This window comes from Ochotona curzoniae, unplaced genomic scaffold (assembly GCF_017591425.1).
Source record: "Ochotona curzoniae isolate NIBS_2020 unplaced genomic scaffold, NIBS_Ocur_1.0 contig_3819, whole genome shotgun sequence".
NCBI lineage: Eukaryota > Metazoa > Chordata > Mammalia > Lagomorpha > Ochotonidae > Ochotona > Ochotona curzoniae.
This window is the reverse complement of record NW_024466004.1, coordinates 8,301,067-8,327,243: the sequence shown is the minus strand read 5'-3', so window position 1 is coordinate 8,327,243 and position 26,177 is coordinate 8,301,067. Positions and strand designations below refer to the sequence as shown.

The window sequence follows — 26,177 nt, the reverse complement described above, 5'->3', positions numbered from 1 at the left end:
CACATCTCTTTCCGTCCTGCTCCCTCATCCTGATCCTTAGTGATCCTTAGTGATCCTTAGTGATCACTACCCTCTTCTCTAACCACAGAACAGCCCGATGCACCGTCTTGGGCTTGGCAAGGAAAGGCAGGCACGTCTCAAAAAGTCCTGGTGGCGACCTGATGGAGGCCCTCAGCAAATCCCAGCCCACCCTGTTTGAACCAGGCAGGGAAGTTTCTTCAAATTCTGCCCACCCTGCACACAGACAGGAAGTCTCCTAGCAACCACTTCCTTTCTCTGTGCCATCCATTCATTTGTTCTTACTCATCCTCTCCCTCTGCACTGGGCATGCCTCTGGGTTGGGTCTTGCATGTGCAGTGGGGCAGTAACTGAGGTCAGAGGCTGGAGAAAGTGGCTGGGCAGAGGCAGGAGCTGTGAGCCCCTGGGTGTGAATGGTGACCAGGGGCCAGGGGTTGGTGCTGACAGCTGGGGGACAGGCGGGCAGACATGGGCTTCTGACCATAACTTGCCAGTACAGCTTAGACCTTGAGTCACCCAGCACCAGCCACACTTGTCCCAGGGCAGGAACGCCTTCTACCACAGCAGGTCACCTCCCTGCCCAAGAGAGTCTCTGCCCATTTTCCTGTCTGTCTCCTGCCACCTGCAGCATTGCTGCTAGAACCAGCATTTCTGTTGCCATCTGGCCAGGCCCAAGAGCTATTGTACATGATGCCCACAGTGGTGATGGCAGTTGGGACACTCCCCGCCACCATCTCAAAGTCCTCCACTCCTGGTACTCAGAGTGAGAAGGGATGAGAGCTCAAAGTCAGTTCTTGGGGCTGGTGTAATGTCTCAACTGGCTAATCCTCTGCTTGCAAACACCGCCATTCCATATGGGTACCAGTTCATGTACTGGCTGATCCACTTCCATCCAGCTCCTTGTTAATGGCCTGGAAAAACAGAAGAGGACCAAAAGCCTTGGGACCCTGCATCCATGTGGAAGACCCAGAAGAGGCTCCTGGATCCTGGCTTTGGATTGGCTCAACTCTGGTCACTGTAGCCATTTCAGGAGTAAACCAAAAGATGGGAGATATTTCTCTCTGTCTCTTCTTCTGTCATAAATCTGTCTTTCCAATAAAAATAAATCATTCTTTAAAAAAGAGAAGTCAGCTTTTAGCTGTAAAATAGACTGGGAAGCTAAGACCTGGAGAGAGACCTTGCCTTGGCCATGGACCTGGGCTTGCCAGTGACCAGCACCTCCCCAGCCTCCCATGGTGGGAAAGCCAGGACCCTTTGGCTTTGGGACGGAGGGCTCGCTCGAAGTCCCAGAGCAAGGGATAGTGCTGCCTTCAGGGTGGATAAACCCTTATACCAGGTCCCTCTGTCCCTCTCCCTTCTGCCTCTGAGTTGAAGGAGGTGGTCCCGTTCCTCTCTCTTCAGCCTCACCCTCACCCTGCGAACTCTGGGGTGGCCCAGGAGTGCCTCATTCACTCACCTAGACAGCTATCAGTAGCCCTGTCTACATGCTTAGCGTGTACCTTGCCCAGGGTAGCGACTTTCACCCCATCTGGTGAGTGGGCTCCCACATGCCAACTCCCAGAGACCTGGCCGCTCTAAAGCTCCAACCTCATAAAAGCAGACAGGAGCACAGCCATGTGCTCCCTGCTGGCTTACACAGGGTTGGCAAAAGGCAGATGCGATGAGGCCTGGAGCCTGGGCAGTGGCTCTTCTGGCCAAGACCCCCAGAGAGAATGAAAGCCCAGCACTGCCCCACCCTCCACTGAGCCCAGTTTAGAGTCCTTTCTCATTTCAGCCAGCCAGCAACAAAAGGGAACAGGAGCCAGATGCTGTGGCTGAATAGGCTAATCCTCCACCTGCAAGCCTGGGTATCCCACAGGGGTGCTGGTTTGTGTCCTGGCTATTTCACTTCTGATCTAGCTTCCTGCTCTTAGCCAGGAAGAGTAGCAGAATAGCTCAAGTCCTTGGGCCCCTGCATGCACATGGGAGACCAGGAAGAAGCTCCTGGCTCATTGCTTCTGACTGGCTCAACGCCAGTCATTGTGGCCACTTGGGGAGGGAACCAAGAGGTGCAAGATCTTTCTCTGTCTCTCCTTCTCTCTGTTAACCTGCCTTTCCAATGAAAATAAATAAATCTTTAAAAATAAATAAATTAAAAAGCAAATGGAAGGAACAGAGCAGCCCTCCATTGTCCCTAGCCACCCACAACAGCTGGGCTCTCCTTAGGCTTGAGAAGACCTTGCGCACCAGACACAGAACTGGGCTATTCCATGTCCCTGCCTGGGGTGCCCACACAGGGTGCCCAGATCAGTTCTTGTCTGGACCCAGACACAGAGCACTGCCCAGCCACCCCCCAGTCCCCAGCTGCCCGAAGGCAGGCTGGCAGCAAGCGGCTGAGAGATGCGAGGTGGAGGTGGGACCGGGCATCACCCTTTGCCCACTGTAGGAAGACAGCTTTGTGCCTTCCTTTTCCTCCTGCCTCAGGAAACTGCCTGGTGCACACCTCCCATCGTGCCCCACCACTCCCATACCAGATTTCGGAGTTCAGGGCAGGGTGCTGTAGCCTTCAGCCCCCAGTGTCTTCCCAAAGCTTTTAGCTGTCTGGGTCTGTGTGGTCTCCAAGCTCAGCATGTCCCTGCGCATCACCCTGTTCCCACAAGTGCAGGGAGCCAGCTACCCGCCGTCCACACAGACTTCATACACCTGATCCCCTCACCCCTCAGGGACTTGAGTGTTCCAGATTAGTTTAGTCTGCCTTCAACCTACCTGGCACCTGCAGGCCCTGCATTCACCCCAGCTCCCCTCCTCCTTCTCCCCTACCACCCCCAGAAGCAGAAGAGAGAGCCTTAAGCCTCTGGCATCCTAGCTATAACCCGCTCCCACACCCTGACTCTGTACCCTCTTACTTGGTAAGCTCCCCACTCTGCCACAGGTGATTTGGAGTTAGGCCCCATAGACCCAAGTGCACACACATATATGGGATCTCCCCCAGAAAAGGAGAGCGCCGGAAAATTCAATCAGGCCCAACCCTACTGATGCCGTTCCCTTGGAACTCCCCTGTCCCCCATTCCCCAAGCCCTGGTGTCAATGTCAGGCTGTCCCCCACCCCTCAGCGGCTGAGCGGTGGCAGGGGAGGGAGGGGAAAAGAAAGCAGGCAGAGGCGCGGGTTCCTGGAAGGCGTCTTTTAATCAGGATTTGGTAGCGCACAAGCTCTCCGGATTGTCTGCATGAACATACAGGGACTTCAAAAGGCACAGGAATCCCTCGCACAGCGCGGCGCCGCTCAAGCGCAGCCGTGTGCGCGTGGGTGCGTGTCTGTGTCCCACCCCCGTGGCGGCGCCGCGCGTGTGCGTGTCGGTTTCAAGTGTTGGATTTGTACAGTACTCGCAGTCTAGGGGCAGGGAGAGGGGGGGCTCAGTGCATGCTCTTCTACCCATCCCGGGCCCCCAAACCCCGACGCCGCTATGTACACTAAGAAGGACGCACCCCGGAGAGACAGAGGAAGAAACGAAATGCGTCCCATCTCCATGTGTGTGTGGTTTTGAGTTTTTCGTGCATGCTGAGGCTGGCAGGGTCGGGGGACTAGTGCAAGCGTATAATACAGTATTATTGCAGTACAAAAGGGGCAGGGCTGGGGGTCCATGGAACCAGGGGGCCTCGGGAGTTACACCAGCTGAGGCTTGGGATCTCCAGGAGGGTCCGCTCACCACCCACCCCCTTTCCCTTCCCTCGCTCTCCACCCCTACCCCACTCACCCCGAGGAGAAAGGAAAAGCCAGGGTCTCTGGAAGGAGGAGCTCAGGCGGGGGGGCCCCCCACTTGAAGGGGCAGGGGCCAGCCCCTCTCCTCGTTCAATACTGCCAGCTCTAAGCGCCCGGAGCCCCGCCCCCCGCCACGGAAGCCTCTTCAAAGCGGGGTGGAGGGGTGGCAGTTGGGAGGCTGGGGTCCACAGAGCAAGTGCAAAGGAAGCAGATGTTGGTCCCTGAGTTTTATTTTCGGGGGTGGGGATGGGGGAAGAGTCGGGAGTAAGGGCATGTTTGGGGACCCTTCCAGGGCCCAAAGTGAAGCAGGGCTATGGGAACGCAGATGGGTCATGGGCACAAAAAAGGGGTGCTGGGTGGCTCAAAACCTCGTTCCCCCTCCACTCTGGGCTCTTTGGCATCCAAATGCAAGGCCAATTATGGGAGGAGGGGGAGGGAATGAGGCAGCCCTGCGGGCGACGAGGTAACAGGCTAGGGGTAGAGGACGGGGGAGGGGGAATAGGTCGCCCCTTTCTTCCCCGGCCTCCCCGCGAGCCTGGAGCGCTAGCCAGCTGCCCTACCTCCGTGTCCCCTCCCCTGCCTGCACCCCAGGCCTGGAAGCACTAAGAGGGGGAGCCCTCCTCCAGCCCCTGCCTCCGCCAGGAGGAACTTGGGAGCCCCACAAATGGCAAAAGCAAACGAAAGGGGAGCTTGAAGCAGGGAACGACCCTAGCGAGAGAAGGGTCGTCTAGCAGCAGGGGGCGGCGGCAGCCATGGGGGCAGACGCCGTGGAGCAGCTAGTGACAATGACGGATCGTACATTCGTGGGGCTAGGGCCGCGCTGAGCACGGAGCCCGAGCGGGCGCCAGAGGACCCCTCAGCCCACCCCATCCCCGGGCCAGGGGGCTGCCAGCTTGCTGTCCGCAGAGTGCATTGAGAGTAAGAGAGAGAGAGAGTGTGTGTGTGTGTGGGGGGGGGTTGGTTCGTGGTTGGTAGAAGGAAAAGCTCCCGAAGGACCCTGCCGCCCCACGGGTATCATTTCCCCTGCTGCCCGCCCTGCCTATGGCAGCCATGGCAGGTCCTGGGCTGCCATCTCTACTGCTCTACTGGGTGTTGTGGGCTGTGGGGAAACGGGGGAGGGTCTTGGAGTGAGCTGAGGACCTGGCCAAGGCCCCTCCCTTAGGGAGAAGGTGACCTTAAGGTTGAGAGATCGATTGAGGGGTGGGCTGCGTGCCAGCCCTGTTGAGGGGCAGTGTCCCACATCCACACGGGGTTGTGGGGGTGAGCATTCAGATCCAATCTCCCAGCTACCACTCAATCTAAGGATGCACCCTGCACTCCCACACTTGGAGGCAAACCTCAGCTGCCCTCTGCAGGATCCCCTCTCCCACCATTCCACAGGGCTCTTTCTGCCATCTCCCCCCCCCCCCAACTAGAAATGCTAAATGTAAAAGGTTCTGGACCGTTAGTGTCTGGGATGCGTGTCTGGTTATTGCTGTGACCCAAGCTGCCTTGAGCTCATGGGGATGGCTGTGGGTTCCTGGGGATCTCCTAGGCAGGTACACGGTTTCAGAGTCTCAACATCCATCCTCTCCTACAAAGACCCCACTCACCATGAACAAGTTCCAGGACGCACATGCACAAGACACACACATTCATACACACACACACACACACAACATGGGCCACATGTCCCACTAGTCAAGAACAGTGCCAGAACACTGCTCCCCCCGCAGCCACCACCACTTTAGAGAGCTGCAATCTTGGACAGGGTGGGCTGCTAGGGAGGGGCATTCTTCACACACGTGGCAAAATGAGTTTGGGTCATCTCTGCCAGTCAACTGGTCCTGTGCAGCTCATACCATGATTTTTCTTTTAAAACTTTGATTTAAAAAGAATAGATGTCAACAATTCAAAATTGATCTTTGCATAATTTGGAAGAGTGGCCATGCTCAGTGGAGGTGAGGATGGCTGTAGGATTTCTCTGTTGGTCAATCTCCCTGACACTGCTTGGCTCCTGCTGCTGTGTCAGTTGGTGACACCTGCTCACAGTCCCCTGCTGATGTCACAGATGGCTCTGTCTGTGAGGCTGACTCCCCCGTCAGGGGTTCTAGCACCTGCTTTCCTTCCCCCAGGAAAGAGGGTTGGGGGGAGCATGTGGGAGTGAGCGGTTGGAGGTTCCCTAGTGAGAGAGAGAGGAGAACAGCATCTCAACTAGCTCCAGGGGTCTCCATGCAGTCAGCATTCCCTGACCACACTGAGGAGTTCGACCTTCTGATTAGTCCGTTCATGGGGATAACACTGGGGCTCCCCTCACAGGCTTCCATGAGGTTAAAACGAGTAAAGTGCATGGATCATGGCCTGGCACCTGATGTGCCAGTGCCCATGACATAAAACGGAACAGAAATCGCCGGAAGCCATTACTACATGCAAAAACTGTGACGACGGAGAACTAACAGGAGTTTCAAAACATCGGGGGGCACAGGCTCTTTGCCAAGCACCCATTCCATGTAGGGCGGTGCCCCTTGAAACACCCTGGCCTCCCCTGCAGGGGTGTCCTTCAAAAGGAAAAAAAAAGAAGAGAGAGTCTGATGCCACTGCAGTTTCATGGCCTACCTCTCTAGCCTGGGGGCCAGAGACACATGACTTTGCCAAGCTTCACATGAACCTGACCCTCACCAGTGACTCCTAAAAGTCAGAGGCACCTTAAAGAGGTACTGACACCGTCAAGGGCACCTCATGCTAGTTCAGAGTTATGGCTTACAAAACGCCCTTTGGATGCGCCAAAAGATGCCACCTGCCCGGAGATCTGCAGGTCACGTCCTGTCCCCAGGTGCCCTGGGTAGGGGTGCATGAGACTGCAAATCCCACCCACCTGGGAAGGCTAGACAACCTGCCAGATCCCCTGCCATCATCTGGATGAGGCACAAAGCACTTTGGGATCTTACACCTCAGGGTTCTAGTTCCTGAGATGGCCCTGTGCTCAGACTAAGGTGATGGAAGCTTCTGGAAGAGAGTGCCATATCACTGGGGGCTGGGTTTCCTCACTCAGATGGGAGGGACTCTATCCTCAGTGCCCCCAGCTCCCAGGATCAGGGGGAACACAGGAAGAGAGTCCGGGGTGGGGGTGGGGAGGGCAGTGCCAGAGGAAGGGACCAGGCCCGCTGTCTGTCTCCCCTCCCTCACTTGTGTACTGTGTTTCTGGTCTCCATGAGAAAAGTCTTCTTGGACCCTTCTTCTGCCTTCTTTCTGGGCAAAGCATGGTGCCAGCCAAGGCCGCCCAGATAGCAGTGGAGGCTGGGGGTTGGGGAGCTCAGAAAGTGAGCAGTTGGGGTGGGAGCAGGGATGGAACCAAAGGCTAGGACCAGTCCAGGCAGCTTCTAAAAGAAAAAAGTTTGTGGACAAAGAAGTAGAGTGGAGTGGACAGCAGCTTGTGTGGCTGAGCCAGGGCACTGCCCACATCCCTCCAGCACCCCCAGGTCAGGGTAGGGGTCTTGAACTCTGTGCTCTGACCAGAGACAACCAGGGGATGGAACTGGATGGAGGCAGAAGAGAGATAAGTTAGGCGGAGAGCAGACACACAGGAAACCACCAAGGACTGCACAGCCTTCTTTCTGATTCACACGCACATAGATTCACATACACTCACTTGCATAGGGCTGTAGCACTGTGCAGCCTTAGTAAGCACCAGTCACAAGGGGGTCGTACTCTCTGAAATTGCACAGTGCGTAACCTGAGCATTCATTCATCCGTGGCAGCCGTGTCACTGGCACCAGTCCACACACACACTATCTCACGGAAACGAACATTTTGCACAACTTCATACTTCCTCCTTTCCTTATAGATTCAGTACCCTTCTAACACCCTCTTCACCCCATTTCTTCCCGTCCCCCAAGTCGGGAAGTTCTAGCCAGCACAGGCACAAATGAAGACAGGGAGCCCTGAGGTCTCTTGCAGTGACACCTGGCATGTGGACCCCCTGCCCTGCCTGGGCAGCACCAACTCCCTGGCTGACTGAGCTACCCTTCGTTCTATCTCCCCCATCTCTGCCCCTCCCTGCCGGCCTGAGCACCTGCAGGAGAGGACCACCCTGTAGGGGAGAGGTGGGTTGTTCCTGTCTGGGATCGGTCAGATGTTGCTTAGCAACCACTTTTCTGGCCACCACTTTCAAACAGGATACCCTCACTGCTGGGTGTCCAGTGCCTCTCCTGTACCCTGGTCTTAGCTCATGGGGAGCTGGTGCAGATCAAGCCATCCTGTCTGGTGTGTGTTGGGAGGTGGGAGGGAGGTGATGGATGACCTATAGATCTTGGCAGAGCCGGAGGCCAGTTGGGATGAGATGTGGGAGGGGCTCTGTCCCCTGGGGGAGGCTCACTAGGTGACACGGCCATCCACCCCCCACCCTGGCATGCTACACCAGCTGGCCCAGGGCTTCCAGCCTGTGCACAAGGCTACCTGCGGAGCCCTACATCAAATGTGCCCTCGGGCACACACACACACACACACACACAAGCAGGCACACCAAGCCCAGCCTCTGCAGGGAGCTTGGGCCCCTGCCACTCTAAGAATGCACAGTTCAAATGGATCCACCCAAGATGCCTCCTCTCACCCTGACTGGCACTGGCATTTCATCTGAACCCTAGCTCCTGGGGTGACTTCAGCTCAATGTCTCTGTCCTTGCCTCACAACTGCACCACCGAGCCAGCCCTCCTGGAACTGTGTGGCTGGCACCTAGCAAGGAGCTGCTGTGGGGCAGCCTTACAGTACCTTGGGCCGAGGTGCGTTGGGATAGTGGGTAAGGGGGATGGGCTGGCGCCTGTATTGCGCGACGGGCGGAGTGTGAGTGTGCGGTTATTGCGTCCTGGGAAGGACCCCCCCCCATGGTCTTTGCCTACTCCCCGCCCCCCCACACCTGCCCCCTCCAGGCTGGAGGGGGGGGCGGCCCCGCCTAGGTTTTGTGGGTAAAACGGGCCCACACCTGCTGCAGCTGGGACCGCGAGATGCGGAGCACCGAGGGTACGAGTCTGTGGTTGCCGGCGGCCAGGGGTGCGTGGCGCCGGTGAGGCGCGCGCACGGGGCTGCTCTCGGCCGAGCGACTGCGCTGAATGAGGGAACCGGAGGAGCCGCCACCGCCGCCGCCGTGAGGGTAGTGCTCCGTCTCCAGCGTGGAGGAGGAGAACACGGAGGACGCCAGTCGTCGCAGGGGGCTGTACCGCGGGAGGGAGTGCCCCGAGAGTCTGTCCTCCTCCAACTGAAAGAGACCAAGAGAGTGGAGGGAAAAGAGGCGTCAGGCACAGACTCGACAGCTCTGTGTCTCGGGGGCCACCCACCGCTCACAGCCCCCGGCGCCGAGGTCCTGCCTCGGAGCCCCTCCCCAGCCCGGATTCCTCTCACACCAGGGTCTCCTGCAAGAGCCCTTGGTCACTCACCTCCTCGGGGAAGCCTGCCTGGCCTGGTCCCACCTCAAGGTCATTCTGAAGTTTGGAGAACTGCCCACTCCCCAAATCCCAAGACTGGTCAGCAAGTGTGGCAGCTGTGTTGAACCTAATAGGCTCCAGGCTCCTCCCCCTGCACCAGAACTCTGCCATGTACCTGTCCCCATCGCGGCGGCTGTCAAGGTCTCAAGGGAATCGGACATCCCCACAACTGCCTCCCTGCCCCAGTTTCCTTGTCTGGGAGGCTGTAAGGCTCTGTGCTGGGAATAGCATCAGGTGGGTGGGGAGGCACTGTCCCAGCGCACAACAGGAGAAGGGTCTCACTGGAGGCCATGGCAGGATGCTGCCTCAGTGGCACCAGGCGGAATCCCGCCCTAGTGCCCGGGGAAGCATGGGGGCAGGGGTTTGCAGTGTGGCCTGTGTGCCTGTCACCAGCCCTTCCCTATCTCACAAAGCCAAGGGTGTGTAGTGTGGCAGTGAGAACTGGCTGGACCACTCTCTCTCGGGGGGGGGGGGGGGCGCTAATGCACGAGGGGCCTACGACACAGCACGGGTGGGTACATAAAGGACTCGTCTGCAGGACAAGTGTGTATGGCGGGGCAGGGGATGGGGGTAGAACATTCCAACAACATTCTCTTTGTTCTCACTCTACTTTCCCTTTGGACTTCATTCGTGCCAATCCTAGGAAGCTTCCCAGTAGTCCCATGCGCACTGACAGTTCGGGGTCTAGGACCGTACCCCCTTGAGAAACCAAAGGTGGCCCCAGCTACCCACACAGCAAGTGTGGGAGGTCAGAGTTTGGTCAGCAGCCAGAGAGTGACTCTAGGCTGACAGGGAAGCCCTTGAGGCAAGTCATCTTGCAGCCACCTCTGTGCCCCGACACCTGGCTGAAATCCCACCCCTGACATTCCCAGGGGGCTCCTGGCTCCTGGTACGCACTCACTCCTGGCTAGCTCCCAGCCGGCTGTGCCTGCGGTGCCCGCTGCTATGCCTTGCCTCGCCATTGCAGCTTTTAGGACTGTGAATGAAGTTCCAATCATCTTTGTCCCCAGCCTCTTGCACACTGTCCAGCATGTGGCAGGCAACTGTTCCAGTGGCCCCAGGGACTGCTAACCTTCTGCGCAACAGACAGCAGCAAAGGATGGTAAGCGGCCCTCTCCCCCACCAACCAACCACACACTCTCCGCCTGCCCAGTCCTTGTGCCTGGCGCTCTTGGCCCCATCTCATTTGCACCTGAGGTTCCCCCAGAGATGAAAGTTGGCTGAGTGCAAAGGAAATACCTGGAGGTGTCACACAGTGCCCTCCCCCCCCCAAACAGATGCTCCAACACCAGGCCTGCTCTGTGTTTTCACACTTGCTGCCACAAGAAAGTTCACACATCATATACGCACAGGGCACACTGAGCTGCAGAGGGATTCCTCGCAAAAAGAGAGTCAGGAGCGTGTTCTTGCAGAAACTCACAGCCCCCTCGGCAGGTAGAGAGTTCTACAAGTTTCTACTGCAGCGTGCAGCCAGGTCTGGACGTCCCGGCTTCCATGCAGGCTGGCTCAGCACTCGCCTCAGGCAGGAAGGGGATGGCTGCTGTGCTGAAATACTCAGCAAAACGTGGCACGTCCCATATGCTCTCCCACCAGGTGCACACGGAGGCCACGTGCATGCCGGCATGACCAGAGCCAGACCTGCTGGCACCAGCCAGTTGCAGGTGTGTCCCGGGCGTTTGCAGGCACTCCAGGCTCCCTAGCTGACCCCGCAAAAGCCATCTGTTCCTGCTAAACACACAAGGTCTCAGATGGAGTGGCTAAGCCCAGACCCTGGGTTCAAGTCCCAGTTCTTCCACTCAGCAACAAGCCTGGTTCCAGAGGCCAGGAAATGAGTCTCTGGCTCCTCACCTTTCAAATCAAGATTAATTGCCTGCTCTTGGAGGTGCTGTGAGGAACACCCATAGATACAAACTAAGGGCCAGCTCTACAATGAATGCCTTCAAGATTACCACTCTCATTATTCCAGCTCCAGCTGGGATGTTCAGGCTTTTGTAGTTCTCCACACACCGCATGCCCACTGCAGGCATGCTAGATACACTCAATAGTTGTGCACCTGCATACAGGCGTCTCATATAGGTCCACATGCATGGTGATGCACATGTTAGAGCTTCCATGACACCCACAGCTGTGGAATGCCTGTCCAAGGAGGAAGTTGGTAGAACCTGGACCTCCCTCTTCTGGTTCTGGGTTTGTCCTGACTCCACACCGGCACCATCCGTCGTCATGCACTGTCCTTGAAGTCTCCAATAGGGGACATATAGGAAACACTCAGCCAGTGTTCAGTGACTGCATGGGAGGGGCCCAGGGAGCACAGCGGGACTGCAGCCAGGGCCAGCACCCACCTGGCCCTGCAGTTGGCAGCTGACTCTCTGGGCTCATCCACTGCCACCCTTCATCCTGCCTGGCTGTGTTCTCAGCCCATACATGGGCCTCATAAGGTTCTGGCCTAACAAACTCCAGGAGCCCAGATGGGAGCCCTGCCCTGTCTCCTGCCTCCAACGTGCCGGCAATAGAGGGAACAGGAATGGGTCACCGCACAGTCAGGCTGGCACCACACTCTCACAGCTGAGCCACTCACTCTCATCAGCTAGGAACTCTCTGGTGAGGACTTGAGAGTTGCTGCTTTTTGAGTCCCCCATTTCCAGCATCCAAGACAAGGTCAGGGAGTACACTCCTCAGGGCTCAGGTACCCCTGTAGCAGGACTGGGGCTCAGTATGTTCCTCCCCAGGTCTGCCAGCCTGAACCAGAGGCAGCACAATGCTCCCCCATCTGGACCCCAGCCAGCCCTGCACCTGGCACCAAGCAGAACACAGCACAGCCCTGAGCTCCCTCCCATGTCACCTCTGAGGCCCTCCCTAGCCCCGCTGAGGGGATCATGACCTCATGTAGCACACGGTGCAAGAGTGACCATCCACTTCCCAGGTCAGAGGTCAGCCTCCACCCCCCCACCCGGAAGCCAGCTGCACCAGTGGCACAAAATACCAGAAGACGTGTCCCTGCTCCTCAGCCTGACAATTGAGAGCCCCGGCCCTCGCATGCCGTGGCAGCCCGGTTGGCGCCCCCCTTCCATCCCTGTTCCCTTTCAGACTCCTCCACCCTATTCCCCCCTCACATGGCCCACTGTGAAGCCAACCTGATGCTTGGACCACTTCCAGGGCAGCCCTCTTCTGCAGCTTCTGCCCTCCTCTGGGGGCCTCCCCGCCCCGCCCACTTCCATAGTTTCCAGTACCCTCAAATCTGCATCTCTAGCTTTGTTCTCTCTCCTGAGCCTTGCAGGCTCCTGGCCCGTTCCTTTCAGTCCCCCCTCAATCCTGGTGTTCCCAGAGCATGTGGAGCAGGAGGATGTAGGCTCCCCCACCCCACCCCACAGCACAGTCGCCCTGCCGTAGTGTCTCCCCTGCACCCCTCGGCTCCATACACTTGTTCCCATGGCTACAGCCCAAGCCACCTCCAGCATCTAGCTCATCTGGCAGCCACAGGAACCATTCCAAGCAACCGATGTCACTGTGTCACAAAGCCTGCAGCAACATACTCCAACCTTGGCCTAGCCCCACAGACCTGAGAGAGGGCTACCCAAGACTCTCCTGATGGCCCACGGGCTCCCTCCAGCCCTGTGCACAGCCTCAGTACACCCTGTCACCTGCATGGTTTTTGGACCTCTCAGCCTGTCCCCTGCCACTGAAACCAGCACGCAGATGCATGGGGCGCTGCAGGCTGCACACCAGGCCCCCCTCCCCTCCTGAACCCCAAGTGTCTGGGATCTGGAGTGGGGTGCAAGCCCACGCTTACCTGTCTCTGCGGGCCTGTGGGGTCCGACTCTCTCCGGCGAGGGCGGGGTCCCGAGTGGAAGGGTGAGTGGGAAGGGCTTCCGGGCGTGGGGGGCTGGGAGGTCTCCGAACGGCCCTCGGCCTGGCTCAGCTGGGGTGGCGGCGGCTGGGGCGGCACATGCCGCAGGTCCTCCTCAGCCAGGGGGTGCATGCCGCGTCCTCGAGGCCGCATGGCAGTGGCGGTGGCAGCGGGCTCCAGCCCCGACCGCCGCCTCTCCTCGCCTTCCTCGGGCAGCGGCCGCAGCTCCTCCGGCTCCTCGTCCGTGGTGCCCGACGTGCTGGGCTCAGCCCCTGGCGGGAAGTCCTTCAGCTCGGTCTCCTTGTCAATGATGACCCACTCCTTACTGTCGAAGTCCTCCTCCTCAGCCAGCGGCACCGAGCGGAAAGCGTTGCTCAGAGCCTCATGCTCCACCGAGGCCGACACGTCCATGCGACCGCTCGCCTGCCGGTCGGCGTGGCCTGTGTCCACTGACAGCATCTGGGCCGGCTGTGAGGAGCAGGCCTGCCGCGAGGGCGAGCCAGGCAGATCCATCCGCGACCTGAAAGGCCACCCCCACCCCGGGGGGATGCTCAGTGCTGGGCGTCAAGTGGAGTCTGTCTCCCACACTCCTCCCTGGGCCTGGCCAAGTCACCTGCTGGCTGTCACACACCCAATCTTATTTTCTGGGAAATCTTTTCTTCATTCATCCAATAAATGCTTCCCAAGGCTTACCAGTGCCTAAACTCCAGGTCCTAAAGCCAGTTCTGTTTTTGCTCCTTCTCTGGTCCTGGGGTTGGCAGCTGGCTCTCTGGGCTCATCCATTGCCCTCCCCCACAGCCTGCCTGCCTGGGTTCTCACCCCCTACATGGGCCTCATAAGGTTCTGGCCTAAAAACCTCCAGGGGCTCAGTCTCCTGCCCTCCTGGCCAGATCCAGCTCTTATTCAATCACTTTCCACCTGATCCCTACCCTCATAGCCCACACTGCCCACACCTCTGTGCCACCGCCCATCTCCCCCGCCCCAGCTGTTAGACCCTGCTCCAGGTGCCATCTGCCACAAGACAGCTTCTTGTCCAGGCCCCTCCCCATCACAGAGAGTATCCCAGCCTGTGGGTATTATTTGTCTCCCCAGGTGTGCTTTGGGGCACCTGAATACCTGACATGACTCAGGTCAGCTGCCTGCTCAGCATCCTGAACATACACAGCCCCTCCCCTGGAGTGATCCTAGCCGCCAGGCAGGGACTGGCTGCTCCCGGGAGCAGGCAACTCCAGTGATGGCCTGACCCATACTCAGCTGTGGTGCCCAGAACCCCAGCTCTCTCTCCTCCAGTTTGTACCTTCCCACACCTTGTCCAGCCCTGACCCTTCCCGGCAGGCATGGGGACTCTGGATTCCCCCCACTCCCTCCAGGTCATGGATGCCCACCAAGCATGGTTCCAGGTGGACCACTCCCTTCTCCCCACATTGTCGCCTCCCACCTTGCCTTGCCTTCAGCCTGGTCGAGTGGAGGGGGAGGGGATCAATGGGTGATGGCCCCGCCCATCCCTGGACCCACCTCCTTTCGTGCAGCTCCACCCGCCCATCGGCGGTAGACAGCCGCTCTGACTCCGGGCTGGTGACCCTCCGATAGCGCAGAGAGCGGACTGGGGTAGTTGGGGAATCCGGGGGGACACGCACCGGGGAGCTGGGGACCCCCACACCTCGGCTCTGCTCCTCCTCCACACAGGGGGTCTGCGGGAGAGAGGAGCCTTGTGAGCTGACACAGTAGCAATGAGGAAGGTGTAGTGATGATGACAATGATGATAATTATGGTGATGATGATGGTGATGTAGGGGAGACCCGACACCCAGGCAGGCAGACAGCAGGGAATGCCTCCCACCAGGGGGAAGTAGGTGGGACCCAAGAATGAGGTGCAAGGGGCGCCCTTATTACTTTGCCAATGTTGATCCGAAGTTTGTTTCGGTTCACGTCCGTCTCCTCCCAGACTTCAGCCTCCGGACACCCGGGGTGGGGGATGAGGTGGGGACTGGGACCCAGCCCTTCGGGGGGCCTCCCTGGCAGGATTGGGGGTGCGTTCTCCTGGTCACTCAGGTGCTCGCCCTGCAGCACGTCCTCCGTGTTCTCCCGCAGCAGGTCCCCGGGCACTGGTGTCACATTGACCACCCTGCAGAGGCCAGGAGATGGTGTGTGCAATGTTGACAGAGAAGCACTTGCTCCTGCTACTACAGCTGCCGTGGTCTGTGCTGGGGTCCCCTGATAGGAGTGGGCACAGAGGCAGCCCTGACAGGGTTGGGAGTGTCCCAACCTAATGGACCAGGGGATCTCAAAGCCGTGGCAACCGGCGGAACCTCTTGTCTTGAGGTCATGAGGTTACCCTGGACCTGGCGCTCAGGCAGCTGTAGCTCCTCAGCAGTTCCTGCTGGGCGTCAAGGCCCGGTGAGGTTTCCACTGGTGCTCACAGCCTGGCTTTTTTCTAGACAGCTTTGGAACTGCCTAGGCAAATGCCAGGCACCACCATGTGATGTCAAGTCTTGTGGACTCTCTCAACTAAATGCGTCCTCCAGGGACCAGTGTCTAGGCTGCTGCCTCCAAAACCTGCTGTTTTCAGGTTCAAGTCCAAGCTGTTCCACTTCAATCTACTTCCCTGCTAATATGCCTGGAAAGGCAGTGCAAGTTGGTCCAAGTGCTTGAGCCCCCATACCCTGGAGGGAATAACGGGCTCCTGGCCTCAGCCTGGTCCAGCTGTTGTGGCTATTTGAGGAGTGAAGCAGCAGATAGATCTGTGTCATTTCCTTCTCCTTATGTAAAACTTTTTTAAAAATTAATTTTAAAAAATGTGTGTGGCTAGCAGGATGGCTCAACTTTCTGATCCTTAGTCTGCAGTGCCAAGATCCCATATGGGCACAGGTTCATGTCCCAGCTGCTCCACTTCCCATCCTGCTCCCTGAGTATTCCCTGGGAAAGCAGCAGAGGATGGTCCAAAGCCTTGGGACCCTGCACTTGGCATGGGAGACCTGGAAGAAGCTCCTGACTCCTAGTTTAGGACTGACTCAGCTCTGACCATTGTAGTCATTTGGGGGAGTGAACCAGCAGATGGAAGATCTTTTTCTCTGCAAATCTGGCCTTTCAATAAAAATAAAATAAATCTTTTTTAAAAAAGTGTGTCCTGGAGACCCTGTCTTGCTCATTCCAGCCCCTCCTTGGGCCACCTCCGGTTCAAAAATCATCCATCAGCTGAGAGCACCTGGTTAGCAGGGTCTCTAAGCATTCTCAGTCCACTTCTGGACCTAAATGACAAGCACAACAACAGCTGTGGACTCAGGTACTCACATCACTTTGGACTCACCGAGACTGGAAACTTCTCTGTAGGACACTACTTAGAATGGGGGTGCCTGCACCCAGCGCAGTAGCCTAGTGACTAAAGTCCTCGCCTTGCACGCTCTGGAATGCCATATGGGCGCCGGTTCTAATGCAAGCAGCTCCACTTCCCATCCAGCTGCCTGCTTGTGGCCTGGGAAAGCAGTCGAGGACGGCCCAAAGCCCTGGGTTCCTGCACCCGAGTGGGAAACCAGAAGAATTTCCTGGTTCAGATGGCTCAGCTCTGGCCATTGTGGCCACCTGGTGAGTGAATCAGTGGATCAAAGATTTTTCTCTCTGTCTTTCCTCCTCTCTGTATATATGATTTTTCAATTAAAATAATAATAATAAATCTTTAAAAACAAAGCAAAAATTAAAAGAATGGGTGTGTCTATGGTGCAGTCGCCCTGAGTTCCAAAACTCCACTGTGGAACAAGCACCAAGTGTTGGAAACACAGCTTGGTGTAGCCAAGGAGAGCTAGAACATCTCCAGGCAGGGGGTTACCAGCTGCCTGCCCCCTGCCCCTGCCAAGACTCACCCAAACATGGCTGCTGTCTGCCGGGTGTTCTGCTGGGGTGGGGTGGAGGTGCTGGTGGAGAGCAGGGCATCAGTGCCCGCCTTCTCCCAGTCGAAGGCCTCGTTCTCGGCGATGCCCCGCTCCTTCATGCTGTTCTCAAACACTGACATGATCAACTGCAGGGAGCGGGGTGGTGGGAGGACAGACAGGTGACCCCAGGGGCCAGCCAGAAGGACAGGATAACAGAAGGGGGAAAGACAGGGACTTCCCGGGGCAGGGAGCAGTCTAGAGCAGGCATGGAGGGGAAGAAAGGCACAAGGGTTTGAAACGAAAACATGCACATATTATGCAAATCAGCATGCAAGCAAAATCATCTGGCATTGCACCCTGGGGGCGGGCCCCATCTCCCCTGCCTGCCACCATCCCCAATCTGCACTGGCTGCCTCCCTTCAGGGGGGGCTCCCCACCCTGCCCATGCTTCTGCCCTTCTTCCCTCCCTCTTTGGGTACTGGGCGCAGAACACTGCTGTGAATTCAACAGCAACCTGCAGCCCTGTGACCACAGCAGCCTGCACACTGTCCAGCTGCGGCCCCAAGGACCCACCTGGCCTGAGCCAAGAGCTGCGGCCACTTCTGCCGGTGACGGGGGTCATGAAGAAGACAGGGGCTACTAAGTGGCTATGAGTGCCTTACCCCACCCCGCACCAAAGCCCCCAGACCAGGCCATTTCCGGCTTGACCTGCTCTGGGACACTCAGCATGTGCTCTTGACAGGAACCCCTGGATTGTGTGCCCACTGTGTGCTCCTCATGCCTGGAATGCAATCAAAGAGCACCGGGCTGGGATGGGGGAGCTGCTTGACAGTGTTGGCTACGCCAGGCAGCACACACATATGACTGCGGTTCTCTAAGATTCTGGTGTGGCTGTATCATTCTTGTCACCTTGGGAAGAAACCATAGCCATTCCAACGTGGCCCAACACACAGAGAATGCCAGGCGGTGACCACTCGTGCTGAGGTCACTGGCTTGCATAGTTACTAGGATACTCTGCTGCCCTCATTACTTGTGAGTCCATGCCTTCTGCTTATTAAAAAAAGAACGCGGCCAGTCTTGTAACACAGTAGGTGAAGCCTCAACCTGCAGTGCTAGGTATATCATATGAGCACCAGTTCAAGTCACAGCCACTGCACTTCCAATCCAGCTCCCTGCTAAAATCTAAAGTGCCTGGAAAAGCAGAAGATAGTCCAAGTCTTTGGACCCCTACACTCACATGGGAGATCCAAAAAGAAGCTCCTGGCTCCTGGCTACAGATCAGCCCAGCTCTGGCTGTTACGGCCATTCAGGTAGTAAAGGGGCAGGTGCGATCCCTCTCTCTCCTCTCTCTCTCTCTATAACTGTGCCTTTTAAATAAAAATACAATTTTTCAAAAAGGAGAAATGACAGAAGTGTTGCCTGCAAAGCTGGGCGTGTCACCCAACAGCAGCCTCAATGCCTCGTATTGATCCCACCTCTCCATCACATCCTTTCCTCCATACTCCATCTAATCTGCTGTGTGTAGCCTATGAGTGCGTAGGTCATGGCAGGCAGGTCTGTGTAGGTACACACTATCACGCTGAGCCGTTTGCACCCCTCTGCTCGGTGACAGCCAAGTGCCTGCACTTGAAGCCATCCCTGCTCTGTTTCCTTAACTGTGACCTAGGAATCACCCCTCCACAACCCGCTGAGGCTCCTTCAGGTTTAGGGGATCATAGCAACATGCGAGGTGCACAGAGGCTGGCTGCCAAGCATGAGTGAGTTAACATGTGGATGGAGCCAGCTCCAGCTGGGACTGCTGTGGACACAGCACAGAGCAGGCAGAAGACTGGGGCAAGGCTAGAGCAGATGCTCAGGTCAGGCAGCATCTGGGAGAGGGGAGGAGCCGGGGGCGGGGGGAGTGTGGCGGCTCATACCTGGTAGTCGGGCTTGGTGAAGTAGTCGAGGCTGGCGATGTGGTCCAGGAAGAGGTGAAACTCCGAGGGCATGTGCTTCAACAGCATGCGATGCTCATACTTCTCCTTGATCATCCCCACCTGCTCCTGCAGGCAACGGGGCGAGGGAGCTGCAGCCCGGCTGCCCCCATGCCGGACCCCTCCGCCCTCTCCAGCCCCACGCACCCGGGGCTCACTTTGTCCTTGATCTTCCTCCAGGGCAGCTGGCCCACTGCGAACTCCACCAGCATGTAGAAGAGGGACCACAGGTCATCGTGGCGGCCCATCTCCTGGGGGCGGGCAGCGAGTCACCCATGGCTCTCATGACCTCCCTTGGGCGTGGATGGCTACACGTCTCTCCAGGGACACTAATCAAGGAGGCTTGACACCCAGACCTCCTGCAGATGACGGAGCTGGGGTCTCTGTCCCCAGCCCGTCAGCACACACACAAACCGACAAGTTGACATAGCTGCCTGTCCTGTGTCACCCCCTCCTCCTCCACAGTGGGAACAAAAAGGACAGATGTCCCAGAAGAAGAGGAGGAAGAGAATGGGCATTCAGGATGCCAGCAGGGTCACCTTCTCCCAACGCAGCTGGCAGATTCCTGTCCCTGCCCCATTCTCCTTTCCCCTCCTTAACACCAGCCTGCCCCCTGCTCCAGCAATAACACTCCATTCTGACCTCACTCCCATGGCCACCACCTGCCTCAGCCCACACCTGCCACTCACCCGGTTCTTGTGGGCATTGACTGAGGCGTAGCGGACAGTCCCACGAAACCCGGCCACATTCCGAGGCTGCAGAGAGGAGACCACCAATGAGAGGCTCACCCCTCCATCCTGGCCACTTGTATGCTTAGCTTAGCCCTGTCTTGTCCCTGGCTTCCTTTTGCTTTCATCCCCCTTGCTCTGCAAGGTCGCCTGGCTAAGAGCAGACCCAAGACCTACCCTGTGACTCGTCCATCTCACACCTGCCTCTAGTGTACAGCTTGCTGGCCGTGGCTGTGGCATCTCCCTGAGAGAGCCCAGGAGGAGGGAGAAGAGACCATGCTTGGTGTGCATGCCTCAGTTGGGGGACACAGATATCAACCGCCAGGCTGGGGTGGGGCTGGGGTGGGGGTAGGGGAGTCCACCACTGTCCTAGGTCCCCAGGATGTGGTAGCACTCACGGGTCGGACGTCTCCTGTGGTGTTGGTGTACTGCCGGGCCAGCCCGAAGTCCAGCATGTAGCACTTCCTATAGGTGGAGGGCAGCCTGCCCATAGCGAAGTTCGACTGCCAGCAACAAAGAAAGAGCAGCCATGAGCCAGCACTGGGGGCTCCAACTGCCCAACCCACCATGAGGGGTGTTAAGAGAGGGCTAGGGGCATGCAGTCACACACAGGAAGACCTCAAATGCATGACTGCCTGTGTGTGTGTGCATGTGTGGTGGGCACCGTGCCTTATCTGAGGGCTGCCTACGGGTCTGTCCCTTTAGTGATGAGGAAACTGAAGATCACAGGCAAGAAGGGGCTTTTCTAAGATTAAACAGCAAGAGAGGGTGAAATGGCCAGGTCGTAAACCTGGACCGGCACAGCTCTAAACCCTCGGCCTGGTGACAGGGTCTAGGGTAGCTATCTGGCCACAGGGCACTGTATGACATAGGGCCACTTTTCTGATCCCTGGAGGTGGGGAGTTTTTCTCCCAGCATCAAGATCCAAGAGGTCACCAAGTCAACTCCTTGGGAGTTCCCTTCCAAGCCCCCCACTCCCTCCCACTCACCCTGCCATCCTCCCCTAGCTCCTGCCCTTTCTGTGTTCACAGGCCACTGGAGGATCAGAGACAAAGAAGGGAAGAGTGGGACAGATGTGAGGACGCGGCCATGGCCATGGTTATGGGGCAGCAGGGGGGTGTGCCCACTGGAAGCTGAAGAAAGAGGAGGAGGAGCAGGAGCTCAGGGTGGAGAGCAGGAGGAGTTCAGATGACAAAGCTGAGTGCCCACAACTGGTGTCGGGGAGCGGAGTCTGGGGGTGAGGGGGGCTCACCGGCTTGATGTCCCGGTGCAGGAAGCCCACCGAGTGAATGGCCTCAATGGACTCCAGGATCTGCTTGCCCAGGCGCAATGTGGTGCTCAGCGTGAAGGTGCCTCGAGGCTGACTTCGGCGCAGGTCGGCCAGGTTCCGGCCCTGGAGATGGAGGGCAGGGTAGGGAGGGCAGACAGGAGGATGAGACCACAGGCCAGCCTCAGCTGCCATCCTAGCCTCCTCCTTCCCCGACTCTTCCCAGCCCCTTCCCTGAATGTCCGTGCCCACCCTCCGCTTGCCCAGCAACCAGTTACCCTGCTCCTTTGACCTGCAGGGGGAGAGGGGAAGGCGTGTGGGCCGGGGGGGGGGGGGGCTCACCTGAAGCTGCATCACTACATAGTTGAATTTCTCGTTCCTCCCACAACCGATAAACCGGCACACGTGGTCCTTCCCTGAGAGGCACAGAGAGGGAGGTTTCCCAACTCCAACCCTAATGTGAGGGCTCCTTGATTCCTGGCCCACCCCAGCCCTGGACCCCAGGGTGCCTCTCCCATCACTTTCTCCTGCCCTTGGCCCCATCATGTCTGTTAGACTCTGGTTCCCTCATTTCCATCCCGGTACTGCTCTATTACCTCTTCCAGCCACAGTACTCCCCCTCTTCCCCAGCTACCTCTCTGAGCATGGCTCTGAGAGCCTGGCTGCAGCATCCCTCCCTCACCCCACACCTGCCCGGCCCAACCCAGGCCCACACCTTGCAGCTTTTTGAGCACGGCCACCTCCATCTTGAGGACCTGCTTGGGCTGCTGGGCTGACTCCACCTTGAGGGCCACATTCTCCCTGGTCAGCAGGTCCATGGCCTCATAGATCTCACCAAAGCCGCCGCCCCCGATCTTTTTCAGCTACAGGGATGAAGGAGAGGGGGTCTCCTCAGGGATCATGCTGGACAGTTCCTCAGCTCAGCCAGCAGTTGTGGCTCTTCCTTCAGGGGCCGGGAGCCAGGGTGTGTGTGTGTGTGCACGTGTGTGTATGATTCCAGGTCTTCTTTCTTCCCATCCAAGTACTAGTGTGTGTGTGTGTGTGTGTGTGAGCGTGTGTGTATGACTCCAGGTCTTCTTTCTTCCCATCCAAGTACTAACCAGGCTCCACCCTGCTTAGCTTCCGAGAGCAGCCAAGATGGGTGCAGTCAGGATGGATGACTATAAACAGGCCTCTTTTCCTTGCCTCACCCCCAGCATCAGTGCCCCAAATTCCTGTCCTAGTGCCTGGGACAGAGCTCAGCCCTCAGGCTTCCATCACCTGCATGCACACACACATACACACATGTACACATGTGACTGCACACCCACGTGCACACATGCTTGCAGAGCAGACAGCAAAGATGTGTGACTCCACACAGACAAGGGGACAGACTTGCACTGGATTATAAAGGGCCTAGTGGACTACCCTGGACATTTTCTTCTCTAGAAGAACAACATATACTCTCCTCCTCCCTTGCCCCTCCCATCTAGACTGAACAACCCCCATCCAGAAGGAAAACCAGCTCCAGGGCCTCCCAGACTGCTCCCCCTGTGGCAGCCAGCACATGTTGGGGTGTCAGTGGTGGGAGAAGATATTCCGGAGAGGGGCTGGGCCATGGGTATCCCAGCCACACCCACTGCTGAGGGTCACGTGGCTGGCTAGGTGCCTGTGCCTGTGCTGCACCAGATCGGGCCAAGACTCCCACTTGCAGACGGGTGGTGCGAGGGGCTTTGGACACAGTCCTCAGTCCTCGGGAAGCATGGCCGAGCTCTTTGAGGGGAAGGGAGGCACAATGCTGAGTTCAGGGGAGGAGGAGCACGCAGGGGGGCTGCTGGCCAGTGGTAGGGGAGCAGGGAAGAGGTGCCAAGTTGTCAGCAATGACTCGTCTCGGTTTCGGCTTCTCCATAGCCACCTTCAGGGCTGGCCTCCCTGTTCTGAGAATCTCCCAGAGCCCACCTGCACCCCCGCCCTGAATTTCTGATGACCTAGATCTGCCAGCAGGTGAACTCGTGCCCCGCCCGCCGGCTGCGTCTACCTTGCTACCCTCCCCTTCCGCTCTCGCAGCACCTGAGCCAAGATTGGTGGTGGAGCTAAAGGACCGCAGCTTCCCAGCAGGTTCCCACTCCAGAAGGATAGAAGGAAGGGAAGCAGACAGCTAGGTGGGTCCTAGGGGAAGAGAGGGGTTCTTGTGTCCACGAAAGAGGAATACAGAGAGAAACCATAGCAGCTTTCTACTGGGACATGCCCAGGAAGAGAGAGACTCAGGACACGTGGGGGTAAGGGGATTGGAGGGGCAAATCTGCCTTTCCAATATAAATAAATTTTAAAAATAGTCCTTTAAAAAATCAAAAGGGAGTCGAGTTGGTGCTTGGCATAAGACAGGTGCATCCCACATGACAGAGCCTGGGTTTGAGTCCTGACTTGCTTCCGGCTCCAACTTTCTTTTTAAAAATTATTTATTTATTTTTACTTCAAAGTCAGATTTTTACAGAGAGGAGGATCTTCTGTCTGATGATTCACTCCCCATGTGACCACAATGGCCGGTGCTGCACTGATCTGAAGCCAGGAGCCAGGAGCATCTTCCAGATCTCCCACACGGGTGCAGGATCCCAAGGCCTCGGGCCGTCCTCTACTGCTTTCCCAGGCCACAAGCAGGGAGCTGGATGGAAGTGAAGCTTCTGGGATTAGGACCGGCGCCCATATGGGATCCCGGAGCTTTCAAGGCGAGGACTTTAGTCGCTAGTCCACCACACTGGCCCGTGGTTCCAGCTTTCTGCTGGAAGACAGCAGGTGGCGGCTCAAGGACTTGGCTCCCTGCCAGCCACATGGAGTTCCCAGCTCCTTCTAGCCTGGAGCAGCCCCAGCTGCTGCCGGCATTTGGGAAGCAACCCAGTAAATGCAAGATCTGTGTTTCTCTACCAAATCATACATCTTTTTAGAAATATTAAGAAAAATAAAAATTAAGAGATGCAATCCAATTAAAACATAGAAGAAAATAAGAAGGGGAAAAAATAACTTCGAGGTTGAAGTGGAAACTTTTCTGGCCAGCATTGCTCTGACTGCTGAGGAAGGCGCAGACCTAGTCCAGGGTCCAGCAATGGGAGCACACTCTCCATCTCACATTCCAGGCCCTATTCCTCCCCGTCTTCTAAGTTCTTTCACAGTCCTAAACTCTGCTGAAGGTTTTCCTCAAGTTGGAAGGGCAGAAAGGAGCCTGGACTCTGGGCCCAGTTCTGATGCCCCCAGGTGACAGTGCAAATGCCTAAGCCATCAGCCAGGGAGACCTGGTCCCCCTGCCCATAACCCAATCCTGAGCCTCAGTTCCCACACCTGTGATATCAGGAGCTGATGCCACAGGTGGCTGAGATGACGCCGTGTGCAGGCATGGTGACAGTGATGGCTCAAAACGAATGCTGTGTGTTCCTGTCGCTAACTACCCTCTCGCTGCCTGGGGTACTGGAGCCCCATTTTCTCCCAGCCACAGGCCAGGTCAGGAAGTCTGTTCTTGGTCTCCAAGCCTTGCCTCCCTGGCATAAGATGGCGCACTCCCTCCATCTTCCCTAGCCCGGCAAATGTCTAAGCAGAAAGGTAGGGGGGCCTGGCCACCCTCAGCTACTCTTGATTACTTCTGCCCAGTGCATCTCCCACTGCCAACTCCCCGAAGTACAGGAAAGTTCCAGACCCTCCTGCCCCTTCCTTCACTATCACCCTAGCTCCTGCCCCAACTTCTCCAGGATGACAAGGCACTGTCTCTCTGGAAGTCCCACACAGCCCCTTTCTCATCCTTAGGGTCCCTAGGAGTCTCCCCCTCTCACCATATTGCTCTCCCGGAGACCCCCAAAAGACATCCCTGAAAACACCACCACCTTGGCCTCTCAGTACCTCTATGGGACCTGCGCGGCGGCCCGGAGGCTGTTGCCATGGAGACCCGCCCGCACTCAGGCTCCACCCTCCTCCCCAGGCCTGCACCCCTGGCAAGCCATCTCCACCCCCCCATCCCAAGCCACGGTCCTCGGGCGGGCGCCAACACACACACACGCACACACACACACGCACATGCACACGCGCAGAGTAAACCTGACCTCGGCTGTTCTCCCTTCCTCCCCGGGCAGACCCACAAGTTCACATGCTGCTTCTGCCCACGCTGCCACCCCACGCCATCCTGCCCCCACACTGATAAGAACACAGAGCGCGCTCTTAGGCGACAAAGAGAAAGGGAAGCGAGGATCCGATCCAAGAGGCCCTACTCGCCGGACGCTGCCATTCTCGACCCCCGCGCGTCCCCTCCCTTCCAGCCCCCTCCCCCGGGGAAGCTCGCACTACAACTCCCAGCAGGCCGAGCAGCCTAAAGTCCCGGGCTGGAGGAGAAGAGCACGCTGGGAGATGGAGTCTCGGCATGTTGCACCTGCCGCAGAAACCAGGGAGGGGAGGAGGGTGCACGGAGAAGATGGAGTGCGGCTGCGGTGGGAGCCGCCTGCAGGGCCTCTTTCCCCACGCACAAGCCTCGGCGTCCTCTGCCGAAGCGGAGGGGACACGCGCTCATTCACTGTCCTTCTCCAAGGTCCGGGCAGAGGGAGAGCGAGCCCCCTCCCCCACCCCCTCCTCCCTCCTCCCCACACTGAGCTCTGCAGCTCCTGCCCAGACATCCAACCAGGAGTTGTTCCAGGCTGGGCCCGACCAACGTGACCTAGCGGGGAGAGGATGAACGAGGGCGGAGTTGGAGAGAGGGTGCTGGGAGGGAGCGATTGTCCACATGTGTGGGCAAAGATGATGACCCGCAAGCACTTTGCAAATGAGTCCCGGACAACCCCCCACACCTTAAGGGCAACGGTCTTTAGGTCGACCCCTCTCCCCCCTGCCCCCTCCTCCTTCCCAATGCCTCCAGCCCCACCAGCACCAGGGTCACTCACTCACCACCTTCCAGCGATCCTTGACCGGGAAGTTGGCCGGCAGGATGTCGGCCTGCTCCCCTCCCCCACTCATGTTGGTTTCGTCTTTAAGGGCAGCCGCTAGGCACTGCATCCGCCAGCCTGACGGAGGGGTGTCCGCAGGGTCTGCCCTGGGGGGGCCATCTACCTGGGGGAGCAGTGAGGGACCATAAGTGGGGACCTTGCCGCACCTGGCAGGTGCGGAGGCTGCCAGCTGCACTCCGCCAGTCAGCATCCTCTCCGGGTCCCCTGGGTAGGTGCTCCAAGGATTGCTGGCTGGAGGTACAAACTGGCCCTGTGAAATCAGCAGTGGGGCCCAAGTGCTGACAAAAAAAGGCAGGGAACAGTGGTTGCTCAGGCAGTGGGGAGAACAT

The 26,177-nt window shown here is 57.8% G+C and overlaps 1 protein-coding gene across 1 annotated transcript in view; it reads right to left on the bottom strand.

Moving 5' to 3' along the window:
- TTBK1 (tau tubulin kinase 1) overlaps positions 1–25,897 on the bottom strand; it is a 30,223-nt gene extending 4,326 nt beyond the window's left edge. Inside the window, exons 1-12 of the mRNA XM_040982981.1 lie at positions 25,790–25,897; positions 21,609–21,756; positions 21,236–21,309; positions 20,879–21,019; positions 20,025–20,129; positions 19,588–19,653; positions 19,057–19,149; positions 18,842–18,967; positions 16,917–17,071; positions 14,953–15,184; positions 14,576–14,751; positions 13,004–13,580 (exon numbers count right to left, since the gene is read on the bottom strand). Coding sequence (XP_040838915.1) covers positions 13,004–13,580; positions 14,576–14,751; positions 14,953–15,184; positions 16,917–17,071; positions 18,842–18,967; positions 19,057–19,149; positions 19,588–19,653; positions 20,025–20,129; positions 20,879–21,019; positions 21,236–21,309; positions 21,609–21,756; positions 25,790–25,897 — 2,001 coding nt within the window. The remainder of the gene's footprint in view (positions 1–13,003; positions 13,581–14,575; positions 14,752–14,952; positions 15,185–16,916; positions 17,072–18,841; positions 18,968–19,056; positions 19,150–19,587; positions 19,654–20,024; positions 20,130–20,878; positions 21,020–21,235; positions 21,310–21,608; positions 21,757–25,789) is intronic.
- Positions 25,898–26,177: the final 280 nt, after the last annotated feature.